This window comes from Hyperolius riggenbachi, chromosome 1, assembly GCF_040937935.1.
Source record: "Hyperolius riggenbachi isolate aHypRig1 chromosome 1, aHypRig1.pri, whole genome shotgun sequence".
Lineage (NCBI taxonomy): Eukaryota > Metazoa > Chordata > Amphibia > Anura > Hyperoliidae > Hyperolius > Hyperolius riggenbachi.
Genome location: NC_090646.1, coordinates 258,892,915 through 258,911,934, shown reverse-complemented (window position 1 = coordinate 258,911,934; position 19,020 = coordinate 258,892,915). Strand labels below are relative to the sequence as shown.

The 19,020-nt window shown below is 41.0% G+C and overlaps 1 protein-coding gene across 9 annotated transcripts in view; it reads right to left on the bottom strand.

Moving 5' to 3' along the window:
• The window catches only part of SLC4A4 (solute carrier family 4 member 4), a 403,790-nt gene that overhangs the window by 114,403 nt on the left and 270,367 nt on the right, over positions 1 to 19,020 (bottom strand). For 7 of the 9 annotated variants that reach the window (XM_068233367.1, XM_068233376.1, XM_068233372.1 and 4 more), the window contains 4 exons: positions 13,177 to 13,337; positions 6,854 to 7,033; positions 5,257 to 5,298; positions 3,037 to 3,132 (listed from right to left, as the gene is read on the bottom strand). In XM_068233367.1, the coding sequence (XP_068089468.1) occupies positions 3,037 to 3,132; positions 5,257 to 5,298; positions 6,854 to 7,033; positions 13,177 to 13,337 (479 nt within the window). The remainder of the gene's footprint in view (positions 1 to 3,036; positions 3,133 to 5,256; positions 5,299 to 6,853; positions 7,034 to 13,176; positions 13,338 to 19,020) is intronic. The other 2 variants (XM_068233387.1, XM_068233388.1) reach the window with 1 other exon arrangement.

Sequence of the window (19,020 nt, the reverse complement as noted above, 5' to 3'; positions counted from 1 at the left end):
CGTTCCATAAAATCAAGCGTGTGTATGAGCCTTTAGCCTTACTGCAAACTCAGCTTCAATTCCCTCAGTGGCAGGTGTGTATAATGAGTGTTGGCAGTTCACTATTGTACAGCTGGGTGCCAGATAACGGTTAGGGCCTGAGCCCACTAACACAGTTGTGTCCTTTTCTGTCCGCTTTTCAGCATCTGTAAGGGCCCTTTTTCATTAGCGAAAGTGATGCGATGCAGCTTTGCATCACTCCTGCTGGCATCCGCGTCACTTCCGCATCTCCTGATGTGGAAGTGTATGGAGGGGACAGCGGGCGGATGCGGCCGTGCGAGAATCTGCAGCATGCTGCAGATTCTCGGATACCTCTGCACACAATGCATGCAGTGGAAACTGTTCCATTGCCGTGCATTGAGCTCAGGACACCCGCGGTGCGATGTGGCTATGTAGCTGCATCGCACTGCAGCTAATGGAAACAGGCCCTACAAAAAAGCTATGAGCATTAAGATACCACAAAACATAAAATATACGTGACATTTTAAAAACGTCCTGGAAGAAATAAATGACCACATAAGAATGAAATCCATTTCCTCTCCCCTCTCTAGATAGGCATAAGCATGCAGCCGGCACATCACACAACTCTGAAACTCTCAAACATACTCAATTTTTTGGGCCTATTTTTGAACCCACTGTGATCTGCATATAACTGTGCAACTTCTTATAATGACTCTACAAGACCCTTTCCAAACAGCAGTTTATTGGTAAAGTCATTTTACTGAACACATACAATGTGAGCTAAAAATGTGTTTTACTTCATCTCTGTAAAAAGCTTTCCATACACCTCCTCTTAGGCGGTGTGCATATACAGCATCTACTTATAATTGCTGTGCTTTAACAAATGACTTATTTATCGTGTTTTATGAAGGGAAACAATGTAATCTTCCTGCAGGGAAAATCTCTCATCTAAACATAGTATGCCGCTTTTCCTTATGTTATTGGCCCCCATGCATACATAACGGCATACATCAGTATAATTATTTTCCAGAACATTAATAAACAGGCACAAGTACTTAGTACAAATGGTACGACTAGCTTTTACAATGGCTAAAACAACCACCAGGAGTGTTTTCTCTCGCCCACTGTATAAGTGATAAGAGGTAAAACGTACACTGTTACTGCTTACATATTAATTATTGCAGTTGTGCTATTATCATAAGGCCCATACTAAACACTGAAGAAAGGGAGTGACTCATACTCCAAGCAGCTAAGCCTTACTTTCACTCCTCCCGTGATGGATTTTAAGATTTCCATTTAGTCACACAACAGTTGCATCTCAACACCACTCTCAGCAGTTAGCAGAAAATGACTTTTACTGAAGATCTATTACAAGAGTCTCGTTAGCACCCCTCTAGCAAAACAGCATGACAATGACATATAGTACACATTAAATACTTCAGCCCGCAACAGAAACACTGGGCTTGAATTAAGAAAGTTGGATAACAGAGGATAAAACTGAAAATGTTAAGTGATTCAAGTTAGGCCCTTTTCTTTTTGTTTTCCATTAGATAGAATAGTAGGTGGCACATTTTTGTAACACACACATGAATCTTAATCGAATCCCTCCACATACTTTACACACATGTCCAGTAGATTTAAGCATGCAATTGATTGAAAATCTGTGCCCACTGCCAACTGAGGCTTCCCATGTATGCCCCCCCCCCCGCCCTGAGCCATGCGGTGTAGGCAGTGAATACACTCACCTGTCTGCCAGCACTATCTCCCGTGTCTCCCCCCCCCCCCCCCCAGTGCTTCTCTGTGTCTACTCTCATGGGGACACCTGGGTCCCATGACTAACAACTAGTAACCATCACTGATAAGCAAATTACAGCTATAAAGGTTTTCCTGGCAGAATACAACTTCTGAGTGCAGGGAGAGATATATACATGAACTACATAATAAAACTTGCCCTTTTTCTAACTCTGAGACACTTAATAATAAGCTGCCACTGATTAGAGACAGTAAAACATTTAGGCAGGGAACACACTTGTCTTTCAGTTTTCTGCGCACGCTTTTCTGCACACACACATAGTGTGTTTCTATGCAGGAAAACGTGTGCGTTTTTTAACATCAGCTAATGTAATTGATTTAGTCACAGCCATTTCCCAAGTTCAAAAAATCAGCAAAACACTTCAAACATACAAAAACATAAAAAGCAAAGCTTTTCCAAAGCATCTACAAAAACAGGTTACAGCAGGTAAAGCATTGAGCAACAATAACAATCATGATAGTCTTTTCACTCAGACTTTGCATAAGTTTACACTTACATATAAGTTTCCATTCAAGACTTAGGGCCCGTTTCCACTTGTGCAAATCTGCATGCGTTTTCTGCATGCAGATTCACATAGACAATACAAGTGGATGTGACTGTTTCCACTTGTCAGGATTTCTGAGCGTTTTTCTGTGCAGAAAAAATCTGCACGGCAGAGCCATCAGAATTCACATACCGCTATTCGATTCGCATACAATGTATTTAATAGGGAATTCGCATGCGGTTTTAGTATGCGAATTTTCATGCGAATTCGCACACAAATTTGCATGGAATCAATGGAAAAGCACACAGGCACTGCAATGGTTAAATTCGCATACATCGTCATCCATGCGAATCCGCATGTGAATTTGCATGAAAGTTCGCTTACACCCGCATGCTAAATTTGCATCCGCATGCACATTTTTACCACGGCGATTCGCACTGCACAAGTGGAATCGGGCCCCTAAACACATCATTTAAGATCTCCCCCGAGGTGCTCAGAAACTCGTCAGAAACAAATTACACATGCTTCTGGGGCAAGTGTTTTCTGCATTTTATTTAATATTTTGGTGTCCCATCACACAAGCAAAAAGATGATGCATGAAAAAAAACAGTGTTCAGTTTTGGCATGATGACAAGAAAAGTGGTGATATACACACTGTGAAGTGTAATAATAACTGCGGGAATATTACTGTATTTTGTCTGTACATATTGCATAGTGTAAGTGACCATTCCCAACTTACTCAGCCATCCCATGCTGGGGCTGTGCCGCACTCGGAGATCATCATCCGACATGCGGGTGGCCAGGCAGGGCATTGAGCTCTCTAGAGGACTGCGTGCTAGTGCCACAAGCAGAAAGCAGAGGAGAGTGCCACAGCAGCAGCAGCAGCAGCAAAAGAAAAGCAAAATGAAAGTGAGAAGAAAGAAAGAGAGAAATAAAAAAACAAATGCTTCAAATAGCAAGGCAGAAAACAGCAATTCTTTACTTCAGCCCTTCTTGTCTTCTATGTAATGCTGATATAGCCTAATCCCAAATTTGTACATGGCTGTCGAACACTCATATTGATTTACTTGTGCTTTTAAACTTAAGCTGGCCACTAACGGTCCAATTTCGAGCGAAAAATCGTTAGAGCGATCAGAAATTCTGATCGGACGAAAAATCGTTCACTACACCATCAACTAACCAATCATTGCTTCCTATCTATCACGACCACCAAGAAAATCCAAATTTTCATTCGACGAAAATTCATTCGGGCGACATTTTTTCACTCATTCATAATCGATTGTGTCCACCAATGGAGATTATTTACAACCAATCCGATCAGAATTTCTGATCGCTCTAACGATTTTTCACTAGAAATTGGACCGTTAGTGGCCAGCACAGGTGTACCTTTCAGTTTTCAATACAAAATCCATAATGTGGAATGCAAGTGTATACTGTATGTGGGTAAATGTGCAAGTATAAGTGGGAGGGTGTGTATGGGTTTGAGCCTGTGCACATCTGATGGGGTATAAGAATCTCACCTTGGGTTCCAGATTTTAATTCTATCAGAGATGCTATTAGAATGGTAATGGTACCCAAATAGTGTGTCGATCCCAGTAAGCTATCTGGGCTGTGATTAAATGGACTATAAAGCATGATGGTGAGACATCAGATTATACATGTAAAAAATGTGTATAGACCTACACAGTACAACAGCCTCATACATCATTCCTAGATCACAACCCAAGTCACAGTGGGCCTGATCCAATTCACTTTTTCTCCTTTTTCCAAGGAAATTCCTAGGAGATGATTTTTCATCTTCTGATGAAGATAACTTTTGCACTCTACCATTGAAAAATTACCAAGAAGTAGGTGAAAAAGTACTGTCTTCTGAGTATTTTCTTGCTTGCTGGAAGCTTAAAAGGCATTTTACTTATAATGTGAAAATATCATCTAGGAGAAAAAGTAAAGTATAGTAACCTCAGTAAAAAAAAAGGTTAGAGGAAGCAGTCATTAACTGAGCTGTTCCCATTTCTACATGTTTTCTGACTGGAAGTCCTCCATTGTTGCTTCTGTCATAGATTGTGTGCCATAGCCTGTGTGTCATAGTATGCAGTAAGCCTAATCATGGAAGCACCATTCTCGATGAACTGGATGTTCACTAAGACAACAACATTTCTGGAAGGCTGATTTCTATATCAGGTGCTACTCAATACTATGTTACTCTGCAATTACTAGAACATTGCCTTTCCCTATATGAAGAGATTCAGTAGAAATGTAAGAGACTTTCAGTGGTTTTGGAGAGTAGAAATATCAGGCCATAAGCTATGGATTACCAACAGGCTTGGATGAAAATGACCAGAAGGAGGCAGAAAGACTTCCACTCCAGATACTGTATTACATTGCATTGCTTTTTTAAACATATGGCATTTACACCATTACTTTCAGTACAAAGCCAAACAGATAAGCTTTCCCTATTTTACTTGTTAAATTTATAAAAATAGACATAGATATGATTCATTTAAGACCCTGTGCATCCAAGTCTGTTGGTGTACAGATATAGAGAAATGCAGCCTTTAACAACACTGCACATTATTGAGAAATGTAGGGGTGAATATACAAAATGAAACAACAACACAACAGATTAGTACAAGATGCCCGTGTCTATTATACCATGCAGCAGTAACAATAGACACAATCATGTAAGCAAATACAGTGGATGTAAACACACCGCACATGTCCACACATACATACACACAATAGATACACAGGGCTCTGCACTTTATGGAACAAATAACCACTGTCAATTTGTCCAACACAGTGAAAATACACACCTTTATGGAGACAGGCATAGGCAACCTGAGGTTTAGGCTGTTACAGTATTTCCTCTCACCTACACTATGTATTATACTGGAGATTGCCTATCCCTGTGCAGTGATAACACATAGATGAGCACAGCTTGAAGAACCATGTTATTCACCTGAGAGGAATGAGTTTTTCATCAATCCTTCCTCTCTCCCTCCTGTGTAAAGCACATTACAAGATTCAGAACATTAGAAAAACCTCTGCAGATATGACAAAAATATGGTGTGATAATGAAATGACTGGTGAATCCTGGGTGATTGGATATTTAATCCTAACACATGCTGACCCTTTATTAAATTTTGACCTTCATTACAACTGGTGGGCAAAGAGCAATCTGTCCAAAGGCACAAGTGCGTCTCTACACAAGAACCTAAACAAGAACCAAACTTTTTAATTGGCTTCAAGTTGACAGAAACTTTGCAGCAGTTATTTTTTGTTGCTGTTGTTTTTGTTCATTGAATGATATTGCTGTATCCTTCACCTTTTCAGGTAGTTATGTCCCTGGAACATTATAGCAGATGTCACAGCACAGCAGGACTACGAGTTGTATTCAGTTGCTTACCACAGGCTTATTGGAAAACTTTCTGGATGATGGGGAGATAGATTGGTACACACTTCCACCTCACTGGTTAATCTGCATCATGTAACATAAAGAACCAGGAAGTGATGTGCTTCTAAAAGTCAATCACATTACACAGGGCAATCGTCAGTTCTTTCTGAATGGACCAAAGACTGGGAGGGACTTCAGAGATTTGCGAAGAACTTAAAAGGCTGTTTTTATGGTTTTTGATAAATATTCCCCTTAACATGCATCTAAATTGAAAATATTAAAACAATCTAGCTGCTATAAAACAAAGCTGTAATATTTATACCTTGATGTTGAAAGTCCAAATACTTCTACAGTATATTATTCCCAAAACATCAGAATTAGCAAAAGATACACTTTTGCTAATTCTGATTTGCTAATACACCCATGTTTGGGCCTGCCAATTGGTCATATAGGCAGTGAAGGGAAGGGCTAGTCTTACGCAACCAGGAAGTATAAGGCTGGGTTCCCACTTAGCCACACCACAAATGGCTAGAGGGTGCGGACAGTGTAGTGTTCACTCCAATGTTCCATTGGGGTCCGCCTGGAGCCGGGGGCAGATGTGTTTCAACAAAAGGCTATATAAGAAACACATCCGCACTTCTGAGAAAATTGCTGACAGCACAGAAAGGGGGTATGCCTACTGCAACAAATCCAATGGATCTGTTGCAAACTGTCAAAAGTGAATAAATAGGATTTATAAAATAGGATCCATTCATTCCCTCTCAGTTTTGCAATGCGGTGAAATAGACAAAAAATTTTCATTTCACTGTCAGTATCAGTTTTCCCCTGTAGTAGGAACACAGTCTTAAACACAGTCTTACAGTTGTCAGGACCCTTTTCTCATTCCTCAAATGCCACAAACCACATGTGAATTCTTGAGGCATACATGTATTATTTTTATGAGAGAAATCATTAACAATGATGGCATCTGACAATCTCCTGTCATTTATTTTCAACCCATGCTAAGAAAGCAGTATGACGTGATGCAGAAGGAATGAGATTTGAATGGAGTTATACCAATTGGGAACTGCAGTGTTTATATGCTGATAGGGGAGAGACAAGGAATGGAGATGGCATGTAAGGAATAATAATACACATCAGAATAAAGAGACCATGACATTACCATTATCAGGGCTGGTAAACATTCTGCTTGCAGTGGAGACTGTTTTCCCTATGTCAGCCAGGGAGCGCAGGTTGGATTTCTTGGTCTGGTGCCGGTGTTTCCTGAGCAGTGTGTACGTCACCTTGTCTTTCAACTCTGGCTTCAGAAGACCTGTCTCAATTTGGTTTTCAAGGATTTTCTCTATTGAAAAAAGAAAACCCTATATCAGATTTTCTTTTCCTATAAGGATATACCATTCATGCTATTATAATAGAGCACATTGTTTTCATTTAGAGGTGAATATTGATGAAAAGCTGTCAAGCTTGTGGCTCTACTATAAAGATAAAATATTAAAAGACCCAAATGTTACGTTAAAAAGTAACAGAAATGTCCTGAAAAGCAGAAACAATATATTTGTAATTTGGCTTATTATCAGATTTGGCTCAGCAAGGAACACAACAGCATGTACAATCACAAACCACCATAACTACCACAACAGGTCTTTCCTGCAGACAATTGCTCAAAGTAATATACTGGCCTCAATTCACTAAGCTTTATCAAACACTTTATCGAACGTTTGATAATTTACCTCATGAGTAAAATATAATTTTGAATTCACTAAGGTGTTATAGATTTATCGAATGTTTTATCGATAAAATGTTCAATAAATCTCTAACACCTTAGTGAATTCAAAATTACATTTTACTTATGAGGTAAATTATCAAACTTTTGATAAAGTGTTTGATAAAGCTTAGTGAATTGAGAACACTGTGGTGGCAAAAAGTGTCAGCTATTCTATCACAGGGGGGTTTGGTGAACTTTTTTCCTACAAATAATCAAAGAAGCATTCAAAAACTGTATCATGCTTACTCAGGCTGTCCTTTGTATTACATTAAATTGTTTTAGGAGAAACAAATAAAAATAAGCAATAGTAGAGGAAATCAGGAAGCTGGCAAACTCTTTTTCATGCCACTGTAAGGCGTATCTAGAGGGGTGCAGGCATGGCTTGTGCCATGGGCACCGCAGCACCATGGGTGCCATGGCTGCCTCCTCCTCCCTCATGCTTCACCACCATACTGAAGGATGCCTCTCAGGCATTTGCACCTGCTCTTATACTGGAGGAAATCTCTCACTACCTACAGGTCCTTCTAAAAAAAATAGCATATTGTGATAAAGTTCATTATTTTCTGTAATGTACTGATAAACATTAGACTTTCATATATTTTAGATTCATTACACACTGAAGTAGTTCAAGCCTTTTATTGTTTCAATATTGATGATTTTGGCATACAGCTCATGAAAACCCAAAATTCCTATCTCAAAAAATTAGCATATTTCATCCGACCAATAAAAGAAAAGTGTTTTTAAAACAAAAAAAAAGTCAACCTTCAAATAATTATGTTCAGCTATGCACTCAATACTTGGTCGGGAATCCTTTTGCAGAAATGTCTGCTTCAATGCGGCGTGGCATGGGGGCAATCTGCCTGTGGCACTGCTCAGGTGTTATGGAGGCCCAGGATGCTTCGATAGCGGCCTTAAGCTCATCCAGAGTGTTGGGTCTTGCGTCTCTCAACTTTCACTTCACAATATCCCACAGATTCTCTATGGGGTTCAGGTCAGGAGAGTTGGCAGGCCAATTGAGCACAGTAATACCATGGTCAGTAAACTATTTACCAGTGGTTTTGGCACTGTGAGCAGGTGCCAGGTCGTGTTGAAAAATGAAATCTTCATCTCCATAAAGCTTTTCAGCAGATGGAAGCATGAAGTGCTCAAAAATCTCCTGATAGCTAGCTGCATTGACCCTGCCCTTGATAAAACACAGTGGACCAACACCAGCAACTGACATGGCGCCCCAGACCATCACTGACTGTGGGTACTTGACACTGGACTTCAGGCATTTTGGCATTTCCCTCTCTCCAGTCTTACTCCAGACTCTGGCACCTTGATTTCCTGAATGACGTGCAAAAGTTGCTTTTATCCAGAAAAGGGACTTTGGACCACTGAGCAACAGTCCAGTGCTGCTTCTCTGTAGCCCAGGTCAGGCACTTCTGCCGCTGTTTCTGGTTCAAAAGTGGCTTGACCTGGGGAATGCGGCACCTGTAGCCCATTTCCTGCACACGCCTGTAAACGGTGGCTCTGGATGTTTCTACTCCAGACTTCCGCAGGTCCTCCAAGGTCTGGAATCGGTCCTTCTCCACAATCTTCCTCAGGGTCACCTCTTCTCGTTGTGCAATGTTTTCTGCCACACTTTTTCCTTCCCACAGACTTTCCACTGAGGTGCCTTGATACAGCACTCTGGGGACAGCCTATTCGTTCAGAAATTTCTTTCTGTGTCTTACCCTCTTGATTAAGGGTGTTAATGATGGCCTTCTGGACAGCAGTCAGGTCGGCAGTCTTACCCATGATTGCAGTTTTGAGTAATGAACAAGGCTGGGAGTTTTTAAAAGCCTCAGGAATCTTTTGCAGGTGTTTAGAGTTAATTAGTTGATTCAGATGATTAGGTTAATAGCTTTTTTTAGAGAACCTTTTCATGATATGCTAATTTTTTGAGATAGGAATTTTTGGTTTTCATGAGCTGTATGCCAAAATCATCAATATTAAAACAATAAAAGGCTTGAACTACTTCAGCTGTGTGTAATGAATCTAAAATATATGAAAGTCTAAAGTTTAGCAGTACATTACAGAAAATAATGAACTTTATCACAATATGCTAATTTTTTTAGAAGGACCTGTATACTGGGGGTCTACTTATACTGGGGGACACCTGCCAAATCTATACTGGGGGGTTACTTATACTGAGGGGAACTTCTCATTACCTATACTGAGGGACTACTTATACTGGGGGATACCTATTACCACTTATGCTAAAGAAGGCTACTTATACTGGGGAGACATCTCTAACTACATATACTGGGAGGGCAATGTAAACAAGGGTCTACTTATACTGGGTGAACTACTTCTGGCTACCTATACTAGGGTGCTGCTTTTACTTGGGGGTTAACTATAGCAACCTATACTGGGGAGACTTGTATAATTGCAAGAAAAGAAGCTGTTATTATGGGACAAGGTGGTCTGATGGGGGGAGGGGGTGGGGTGCAATTTCAGTGCTTGCCATAGGAGCTATGTCACCCAGCTACACCCCTGACTGTAAGCAAGCTGAAGTTAAGTTTTCCACTGAAATAAGGAGCCTTATTTTAAAATGCTTTTTGGCCTGTAGGACCCAAAGCACGGTAACAGTAAATTCGGGCGCCTGAGGCTAGTGGACAAATCGGGCGCCGCCATTCACTCCTATAATAAATATCGTTTAATGGGCGCCCGATAGGAAAAAAGGGCGCCGGAGAAAAATAACGTTTTAAAAGCGGCGCCCGGAGACTTAATGTTTTATTACTGCTTCTCATGATTACACATTATTTAATGATTTATACATTTTTAAATATTATTTTTAAACGAAAAACAGTACATTTTTTTAACATTATTTTTAAACGAAAAAACCAACAGGGGGTCTTAGGTTTAGGCACCAACAGGAGGGTCTTAGGTTTAGGCACCAACAGGGGGGTCTTAGGTTTAGGCACCAACAGGGGGTCTTAGGTTTAGGCACCAAAAGGGGGGTCTTAGGTTTAGGCACCAACAGGGGGGTCTTAGGTTTAGGCACCAACAGGGGGTCTTAGGTTTAGGCACCAACAGGGGGGTCTTAGGTTTAGGCACCAACAGGGGGGTCTTAGGTTTAGGCACCAACAGGGGGGTCTTAGGTTTAGGCACTAACAGGGGGGTCTAGGAGTTAGGGGTAGGTACAGGGAGGGTTACTTAGGCACCAACAGGGGGGGTCTTAGGTTTAGGCATCAACAGGGGGGTCTAGGGGTTAGGGGTAGGTACAGGGAGGGTTACTTAGTAATTTTTTTTTTAAACGTTATTATACGTTTCAGTATTTAAACGAAAGATTAACGTTTTTACAATTGCCGATTTAATGCACATTATTTAATGATTTATAACTTTAAAAAACATTAATTTTAAACGAAATACAGTACAATACATTTTTAAACGTTATCCATGCTTATCGTTAAAAACCCGGCGCCCTTTTTTCCCAGCGCCCCTTTTTAACGTACGCCCAAAGCACATAGGAGAGCTGCAGCCACTTAGAGCATGTTCAGTAAGCTACCATGGTTGTGTATGTGTATGCTATGTTAGTGCACCCCAATTTCAATCCTCCACAGTATAAGGTTAATTTCTTAAGATGCATGCACACATTTCATTTTGATTGGCCAGTGATTGGCCTATTTCACCACTTGCATGTAGTATGAGAGCTTACCTACGCAATCTATTCATAGTATTGAAAATGTGTTGGCCCTGATATTAAATGGAAGAGGCAAAATTGGGCAATCACTGGACTTCTTTTTGAAATATGAGGGACTACCTACAGTATCCATTCATTCAAGTTTACTTCTACTACAAAGATTTGTAAATCTATGTACACATGGTGGGCTGTTGTAGATGATAATGACTGCCATGGCCGAGAATCAGGAGTCAGACCAGTGTGTGTGCAGCAGATGCAAAACATCTGCCATAGATCCAGCATGCGGGATCTTTAGAGATCCCCAACACCCAAGCACTGCCCGCCCTCCACATAGCAACAGAGGTGTTGCTAGCCAGGAAGCAGATGAACTGTCAGTAGAGCACTGTCAATGCTCTGTCACCCAGCAGGAATCTGTACATGATTCCTTGGGCATCAGAGTTCCCCCGAACACCCCCCCTCCCCCCATGTGTATGAGGCTTAAGGTTGTACAGTCAAGATTGTATCAATGATGGGCACCTTTAGGGGGAAGCCAATGAACCTACCAGTATATGTTTTTGTGATGTGGAAGGAAACACACAAACACAGGGAGCATAAGCAAACTGCATGCCGACAGGATTGTAGTACTACAAGGCAAGAGTGCTGACCACCACACTACTCTGTTGCTCATTTCTTCCTGCAATAACTGCACAGTAGCTTAACTAAAGTGAATTCCCATTCCCACTGCTTCAGGTTTCCAGTAAATATGCGCTGGAAGATTTATTTTCATTCCCCACTCAGTCCATCACTGTACTCTTCATATATAGAATGATTATTGCTGGCAATGTTCTTATCAGTCATCATAGCCCTAGCATCAATTCTATGTACTGTATTTTTAAATCTTGCTCAATAATGGAGGACATGTCAAGTTGCAGGAGATGCCACTATATACAAAAAGATAGCCCCTTACTCAATTCACTTTTTCTCCTACCATGTTTACCCGAAAGTACTACCTCCCCTGAAAGTAAGCTCTAGCATATATGTCGAGCATGCTCCAATATAAGCTCTCCCCCTAAAATAAGCCCTAGTGACAGTGGAAGTCCCCCATCCTTCCCTTTACCTGCTCTGCTCCCCTGGCCTCCTCTTCTAGAAAGTCGGATCCCTATGCTCCACTGCTCGGCGGAATAATTGACACCGCAGATCAGCAAAGACCTGCAATGAAGGCAGCTAAAGTTGTACAATAACAGCGCCGCACAATAACAGCGCTGCAGTATACAGGAAGTAAATCAAGATGTTACTTCCTGTATACAGCTGCGCTGTTACAGTGAAACTCTATCTGCCTTCACCGCAATTTACCACTGATCTGCTGTGTGAATTATGCTGCCGAGTAGTGGACCACAGGGATCCGACTTTCTGGAGGAGGGGACTGTCAAGAGGTAAAGAGGGGGTGGGGGAAGGGAGGGTGCTGGCTATACATTAGGGGGATTTGGCTATACATATATAGGCAAAATAGGCTTGTTTTGGAGTATGCCAATAAATTTACATTTGTTTTGAAATTGACAGTTCCTGTGTCTGCTTCTGCGAGGTAAGACCACCACTTCCTCTATAGCAATTTTAAGATTTTTAGTACTTTTTATCCTGTTGGTGTCTCTGTTAGCTTTGCATCACAATCAAGTCCATCCCGGGTGGAGGGTGACATACCCCCTTTCTTTCCTGATCTACAGAGAGCGACTTCTTAATCCTGAGTGGGGAAAGGTCTAATCTCCTCACCTGCCTGTACAGTGGTTGCCTGGGAGGTAACCCCGGTTTGTGAGTATATTTCTGCTTACGTTCAGAATTCCCATTGCCAGTACATTTTACACTAATTTTTTTTTGTTTAAAATAAAACTTTTCAGCACTCTGCAGCTGAAAAAGTACCAAAACGTATTTTTTTGCTTGCTGATGGATTAAAGACATTTTATTGATAAAGTGTGAAATATCACCTAGGAGAACACTTACAAGAAAAGTGAATAAAATAAGGGCCTTAGTATTTTTATGTAAAACATCCTCCACGCTAAACTCTCCTGAAGCTACTCACCAACTACATGTGGTAATGAATTGGCTTCTAGGTCAATCAGTATTGTCCCTTTTTCAATACAAGTCCTCAGTTCAAACAAGCTGTGCAAGGAAAGTGTGGCAACATGGGGCTTACTCCACCTCTCTCCACCCTGCTCCACCTTCTCTTCAAACTTTATCCATCTAAAATGTAAAAAAAATCATGTTAGTAGGATGAACTGATTTTTTTCAGAGAGAAGTATGCACTTCCGAGAGATCTGTGCACTCTGATAAAGGGAATACTACTCAAATAAGAAAAGATTCTTCATGAGAACACCAAGGCAGTAGCTTTATGCAAAATAATGCAATAAAAAAAAACCACACTAAATATTAATAAGTCTTGCAAAATTAAAATCAAGGATGGTGGGGGTAACAGGTTTCAGACATAAAGAAATCAAATTGTAATACAACAATATGTAAGTGCTGCATGCAAATTTGCATATATTGTACATGCATATTTTCTTTAAAATTTTTCTGGCAGTCCTGCCGATCTCTTTGCTGCAGTAGTAACTGGATCACACACCTGTTACAAGCATGCGGTTAAACTAGTCAGACTTCAGTCAGAAAGATCTGATCTGCATGCTTGTTCAGGGTCTATAGCTAAGGCCCCATTCACACTGGGAATCTCAAAATGTTAGAAAAATCCCTAGCATTTTGATAAGTGATTTTCCCACAGTTTTTCACTGTATGGGAAATCGATTTTGGAGTGCTTGCATTTTGCGATTATTTAACACTGAAATGCTATCACTCCAAAAAAAAAAATGCTACATGCGCTGTGTTTGCAATTTCAGAAAATCACTAATCACACTAAACACTGCCACACATTTTACAGTGCAGTTGCACTTTTTAAAACACTATCGATTGCCAGTGTTTGAAAGCACTGCTGAAATCGATAGTAAAATGCTCCGGTGTGAACAAGGCCTTAAAGCATTAGAGGCAAATGATTAGGAACACTGCCAGGCAATTTGCATTGTTTAAAAGGAAATAAATATGGCAGCCTCCATATCCCTCTCAGGTGTCCTTTAACAAAATGTTGCTTTTATTCTGTGGGAGTCTACATAACTGATTACACTCTTAGGCCAGAGTCACACTTAGCAGAATCCCATGTGTTTTCCACTATGTGCTATGGTGGAAAGTGCATGTGTTTCAAATAAGTGTGGCCCTGGCCTAAAGGTGCCCACTTATGATCATATTTTACGTTCCAATTGACCTTCCGATCAATTATATTGGATCACATTGGATACCGTTGATGTTACCAATTGACAACAAACATTCTGGCCATCGATCAGATTATGGATCCGCTTTTTGGAATCCAAGCAAAGAACTCCACAGCGCTAGGGTAACACCACGGTATTTTAAGGATCCTTTTGACAGGGACCCTTGGTAAAAACAAGCGTGTAGTGTATACCAATACACAATCATAAATCTCACGGAATCTGTTGATTTGCCCAGTCTCCAGATTCCGTGAGATTTATGATTGTGTATTGGTATACACTACACGCTTGTTTTTACCAAGGGTCCCTGTCAAAAGGACCCTTAAAATACTGTGGTGTTACCCTAGCACTGTGGAGCTCTTTGCTTGGATTTTATAATACCTATTGTGGATATGGTTTTCTCCTGAGCAGCTGGTGAAAGATATTTTGAGTTGGAGCAGCGCCTGTATTCTATTCCAAACCACTTATTGGAATGATTCGTTTTGAAATAATTGAATTTGCTTTTAATTTTATCCTATTTATGGGCCCGATCGTCTCCTTCTGACCCCATTAATCGTATCAGAAGATTGATCATTCAGAAAATTGGATTGTTAGTGGGAGCCTTCAAAAACGGGCACCCCCACTACAAAGGTGAGGACAGATATTGCTTATATGACAAGACAAATCTTAATCCAAATGTGCTGTGTGTGGCCATAACTCCAGCAGTCATAGATGCTGCAAACTAACCAAGAGTTAATGAAAGAACTGCCAGTGATCTGTTAGTGACAATTTAGCATAATCTATTAGGTGTACTAAATCAAGTTACAGCGATGCATCTGCTGTTTAATAATTATTTTAGCAGTGGTGAATTGAATAAAGAAGAGGACTGGGAGAACTTGCTTAGCTAGCTGCAGATATGTACAAAGGTTAAACTGGTTCCTGTTATACAATGACAGTATTCTGCGAAATGACCTTATAATCGACAATGTTTAAGAGGTAGTAGGCACATGTTTATAGGGTTACAATATAAGCACCTCTTTCAGATTAAAGCGAAAGGGAAAAAGAAAGATGAAAATGAAATTGTAAATGTCTCAGTAGACAAACCTCCATCAGTAGACAGAGAAAAATATGCTTAGTTTATTTAAGAGCAACTATAGTGAAAATAACATTATTTTTTTTACAATACTAATTTATAAATTATTTAGTCAGTGTTTGCCCATTTTAAAAACTTTCCCCACCCTGATTTACATTTTGAAATGTATCCCATATGGCGACATCTTTAGTCCCCTCAGGTGCAGCTTGTTTTTAAGAATTCCGGAGGGAGTGAAAATAATGGCTTGTCTCCCAGAATGCTCTGAGAATTCTGCATAGCTAAGCAGCCTAGGCTAACCATCACTGGTAGAGCAGGGCTACATACAGCAATATATACCTACAGGAAGTGTTTCTGATGCTGAAACCAGGAAAATTATAGTAAAATGGGTATCCTGAATAATGTACTACCTACTGTTATATGTCACTACAGTGACATATAGCAAGTTTAAGCCAATCTAAAAACTGAAAGCTACAAAATCCCTGGGATGTTGGAGAGGTAAAAATACAATTCACTAATCTTCCCTATGGCTAGGAAGCACTGAAAGTGCAGGCAATTAAAGCTAGCATACACTGACCAATAATGAGCCAAAATGCCATGTGTTCGATTGCTTCTCAATCTGAAATCAGTCATGTTCTGACTGATTCTCTACCCCATCATCATTCGCACAATCTTCACTAGATTTCAGCACAAATGCGTAAGATGTAAGCACTTCAGAAATACTAAATAATAATATTAATATTAAATGTAATCTAAAATCTATTAAACAGCTTGTATTTTATCACTCAACACAGTACAGGGCTTTGCAGCAGTTGATCTACTATTTCTGTTGAAACTACATAAATGACTCTGCCAAGGCCCCCTCTCTGAACAATGTATACAGTGTTATCAGCAATTTCACATAGAAGCAATTATGAGTGTAAAGAGTCAATTTAAACCTGAAGAGGCAGTAGGGAAAGTTTGAGATAGATTACTCAAGCATAGACCAACACAGACTGCACCTTAAGGTCCGTACACACGCCAGACTGGAGGCAACGACGGGTCCGTCGTCATCTCCCGCTGGGTGGGCGTTCCAACGACAGTCCGGCGTGTGTACGCACTGTCGGCGGACTGATACGGCTGCTTCTGAGCGATCCGCCCGGCAGATCACTCAGAAACAGCCGTATCAGTCCGCCGACAGTGCGTACACACGCCGGACTGTCGTTGGAACGCCCACCCAGCGGGAGGTGACGACGGACCCGTCGTTGTCTCCAGTCCGGCGTGTGTACGGACCTATATTTAGTATCAGCACAATGTAACATCTTATATGATACATACAGGGGGTCAACATACCTGAATCTAAAAAAAAGTGTATAACTAAAAATGCAACTATATCGCAATACCACTTTAAATTACAATTATTTTTTTATCAGACAAATAGCTGTAGGAGGTTGTAGATGATGAAGTACTTGAGAGAACAAAACTACATGGGGGGCACTGAATGCACTATTCACAGTGCTGAGAATCGTGCTCCAGAAGTTTTTCAGTTCTGACATTTTGTTTACTAAGCTTTCAGATAACATTTTTAAATCTGTGCTTGGAGTTAAGCTTTAAATAGAAACACTATGTTCAAAACCAAACAAAACCAAAAACCTGCTTTATTTAACTTTACATAGATTAGGGAAAGGTTAAAGGTACACTGTAGGGGGGTCAGGGGAAAATGAGTTGAAGTTACCCGGGGCTTCGAATGGTCCCCCACAGACATCCTGCGCCCGCGCAGCCACTCCCCAATGCTCCAGCCCCGCCCCTGGTTCACTAATGGAATTTCAGACTTTAACCTCCTTGGCGGTCTGATTCTTTCCAGATTTTAGGGTCTAAAAGCGGTGCAATTTTTTTCCACTCTTTCAGACCCTAAAACCTGAAAAAAATCATTCTGGCAGGGAGATCTGCAGCAAAAAAAAGTACCTTCCTGGGCTCCTGTGCTTCAGTTTTCTCTTTGCCCACAAGATGGCGCTAATATACATATAAACAAACTTCTCTATATTTCTCTAATATAGAGAAGTTCGTTTTCAATATTAGCCCCGCCCCCGATGACGTCACGCTGCCACCACCGCTCTGCTGCTGCCACCACGGCTGCGCTGCTCCAACTGGCTGCCGGGGCCCCGGAAGAATAGCGGGGACATGGGGGATCCCGGCGGCCAGGGAAAGACCCCACACTGCCGGGGAGAGAGGCTGGAGTCCCGCTGCGCAGCGAGATCGCGCGTGGGACTCCAAAACTACAGGTAAAGCTCTGCAATGCCTACCCCGACCTGAGCTCGGGATCACCGCTAATAGCTTATTTTTTCTACCCCGAGCTCAGGTCGGGAAAACCGGCAAGGAGGTTAAAGTCTGAAAATCACTGCGCCTGTGCTGCTGTGTCCTCGCTCCCGCTGATGTCACCAGAAGTGTACTGCGCAGGCCCAGTATGGTCCGTGCCTGCTGCACAGTACGCTCCTGGTGACATCAGGGGAAGCGAGGACACGGCAACGCAGGTGCAGTGGTTTTAAGACTTTAAAGTCTGAAATTCCATTTGTGAACTGGAGACGGGGCCAGATCATCGGTGAGTGGCTGCACGGGCACAGGATGCCTGCGGGGGACCATTAGAAGCCCTGGGTAACTTCAACTCATTTCCCCCCCGACCCCCCTACAGTATCCCTTTAAAACACTGTCCGTTTGTTACTGTGTCTCCATTTTTTCTCATTACCTATTTTTAGTGACACCTATGAAATGGGCCTGAAAAACTCCAGAGTCAAGTTAAAAACAAAAATATCTTGTTAATATTAGTTGATCTTTTTTTTTTACTATGATGTTTTGTTTTTTTAATTAGACAAGATATTGGATCATTAAGTTACCCTCAGGTTAAAAACATGTGTTTTGTTACACTGTTAGGTCAAATCACATGCGAATAGTTAGTAAATCATTGTAAGAACAAGCCATGACTTGTGCTGAGTAGCCACTTGGCAGACAGCATGTACCTGTGGGGTTTTAGCAGTCTATGCCAAACGAACAATCTTTTTTCTTTTTTTTTTATGTGTGTTTTTTCACACCAGAATATATTCATACTCTTCTCATCAGGTTAATCAACAAATATTTATGTAGAAAACACATAGGGGTTGATTCCCCCTCACCTATTCTCAGCCATATGTGGGGAAGACTACTAACCGCTGTTAAATGTAACCCTATTCAATGTAAGTGAATATGGTTAGGCTTATTCTCCACCAAGATGCTGGCAGCTAGACTTGTATTTAGCACATGGCACATGGTGTGAATGGGTACTATGACTTGAATGGAAAAGTGCAGCCAGGAGCACTCAGTAGAACACATAGGGCCTAATCCAAATCACTTTTCTTCTAAGTTTTTTCCTAGGGGATATTTTTCCACTTCTGTTTAAAATACATTTTGCATTCTGCATTTGAAAAAGTACCAAAAAGTAGGTGACTAAGTCCTGTCAAAATTATTCGTAATATTTTCTTTCTTGCTGGGGGCTTAAAAGGCATTTTATTTCATGTGAAAATATCCCCTAGGA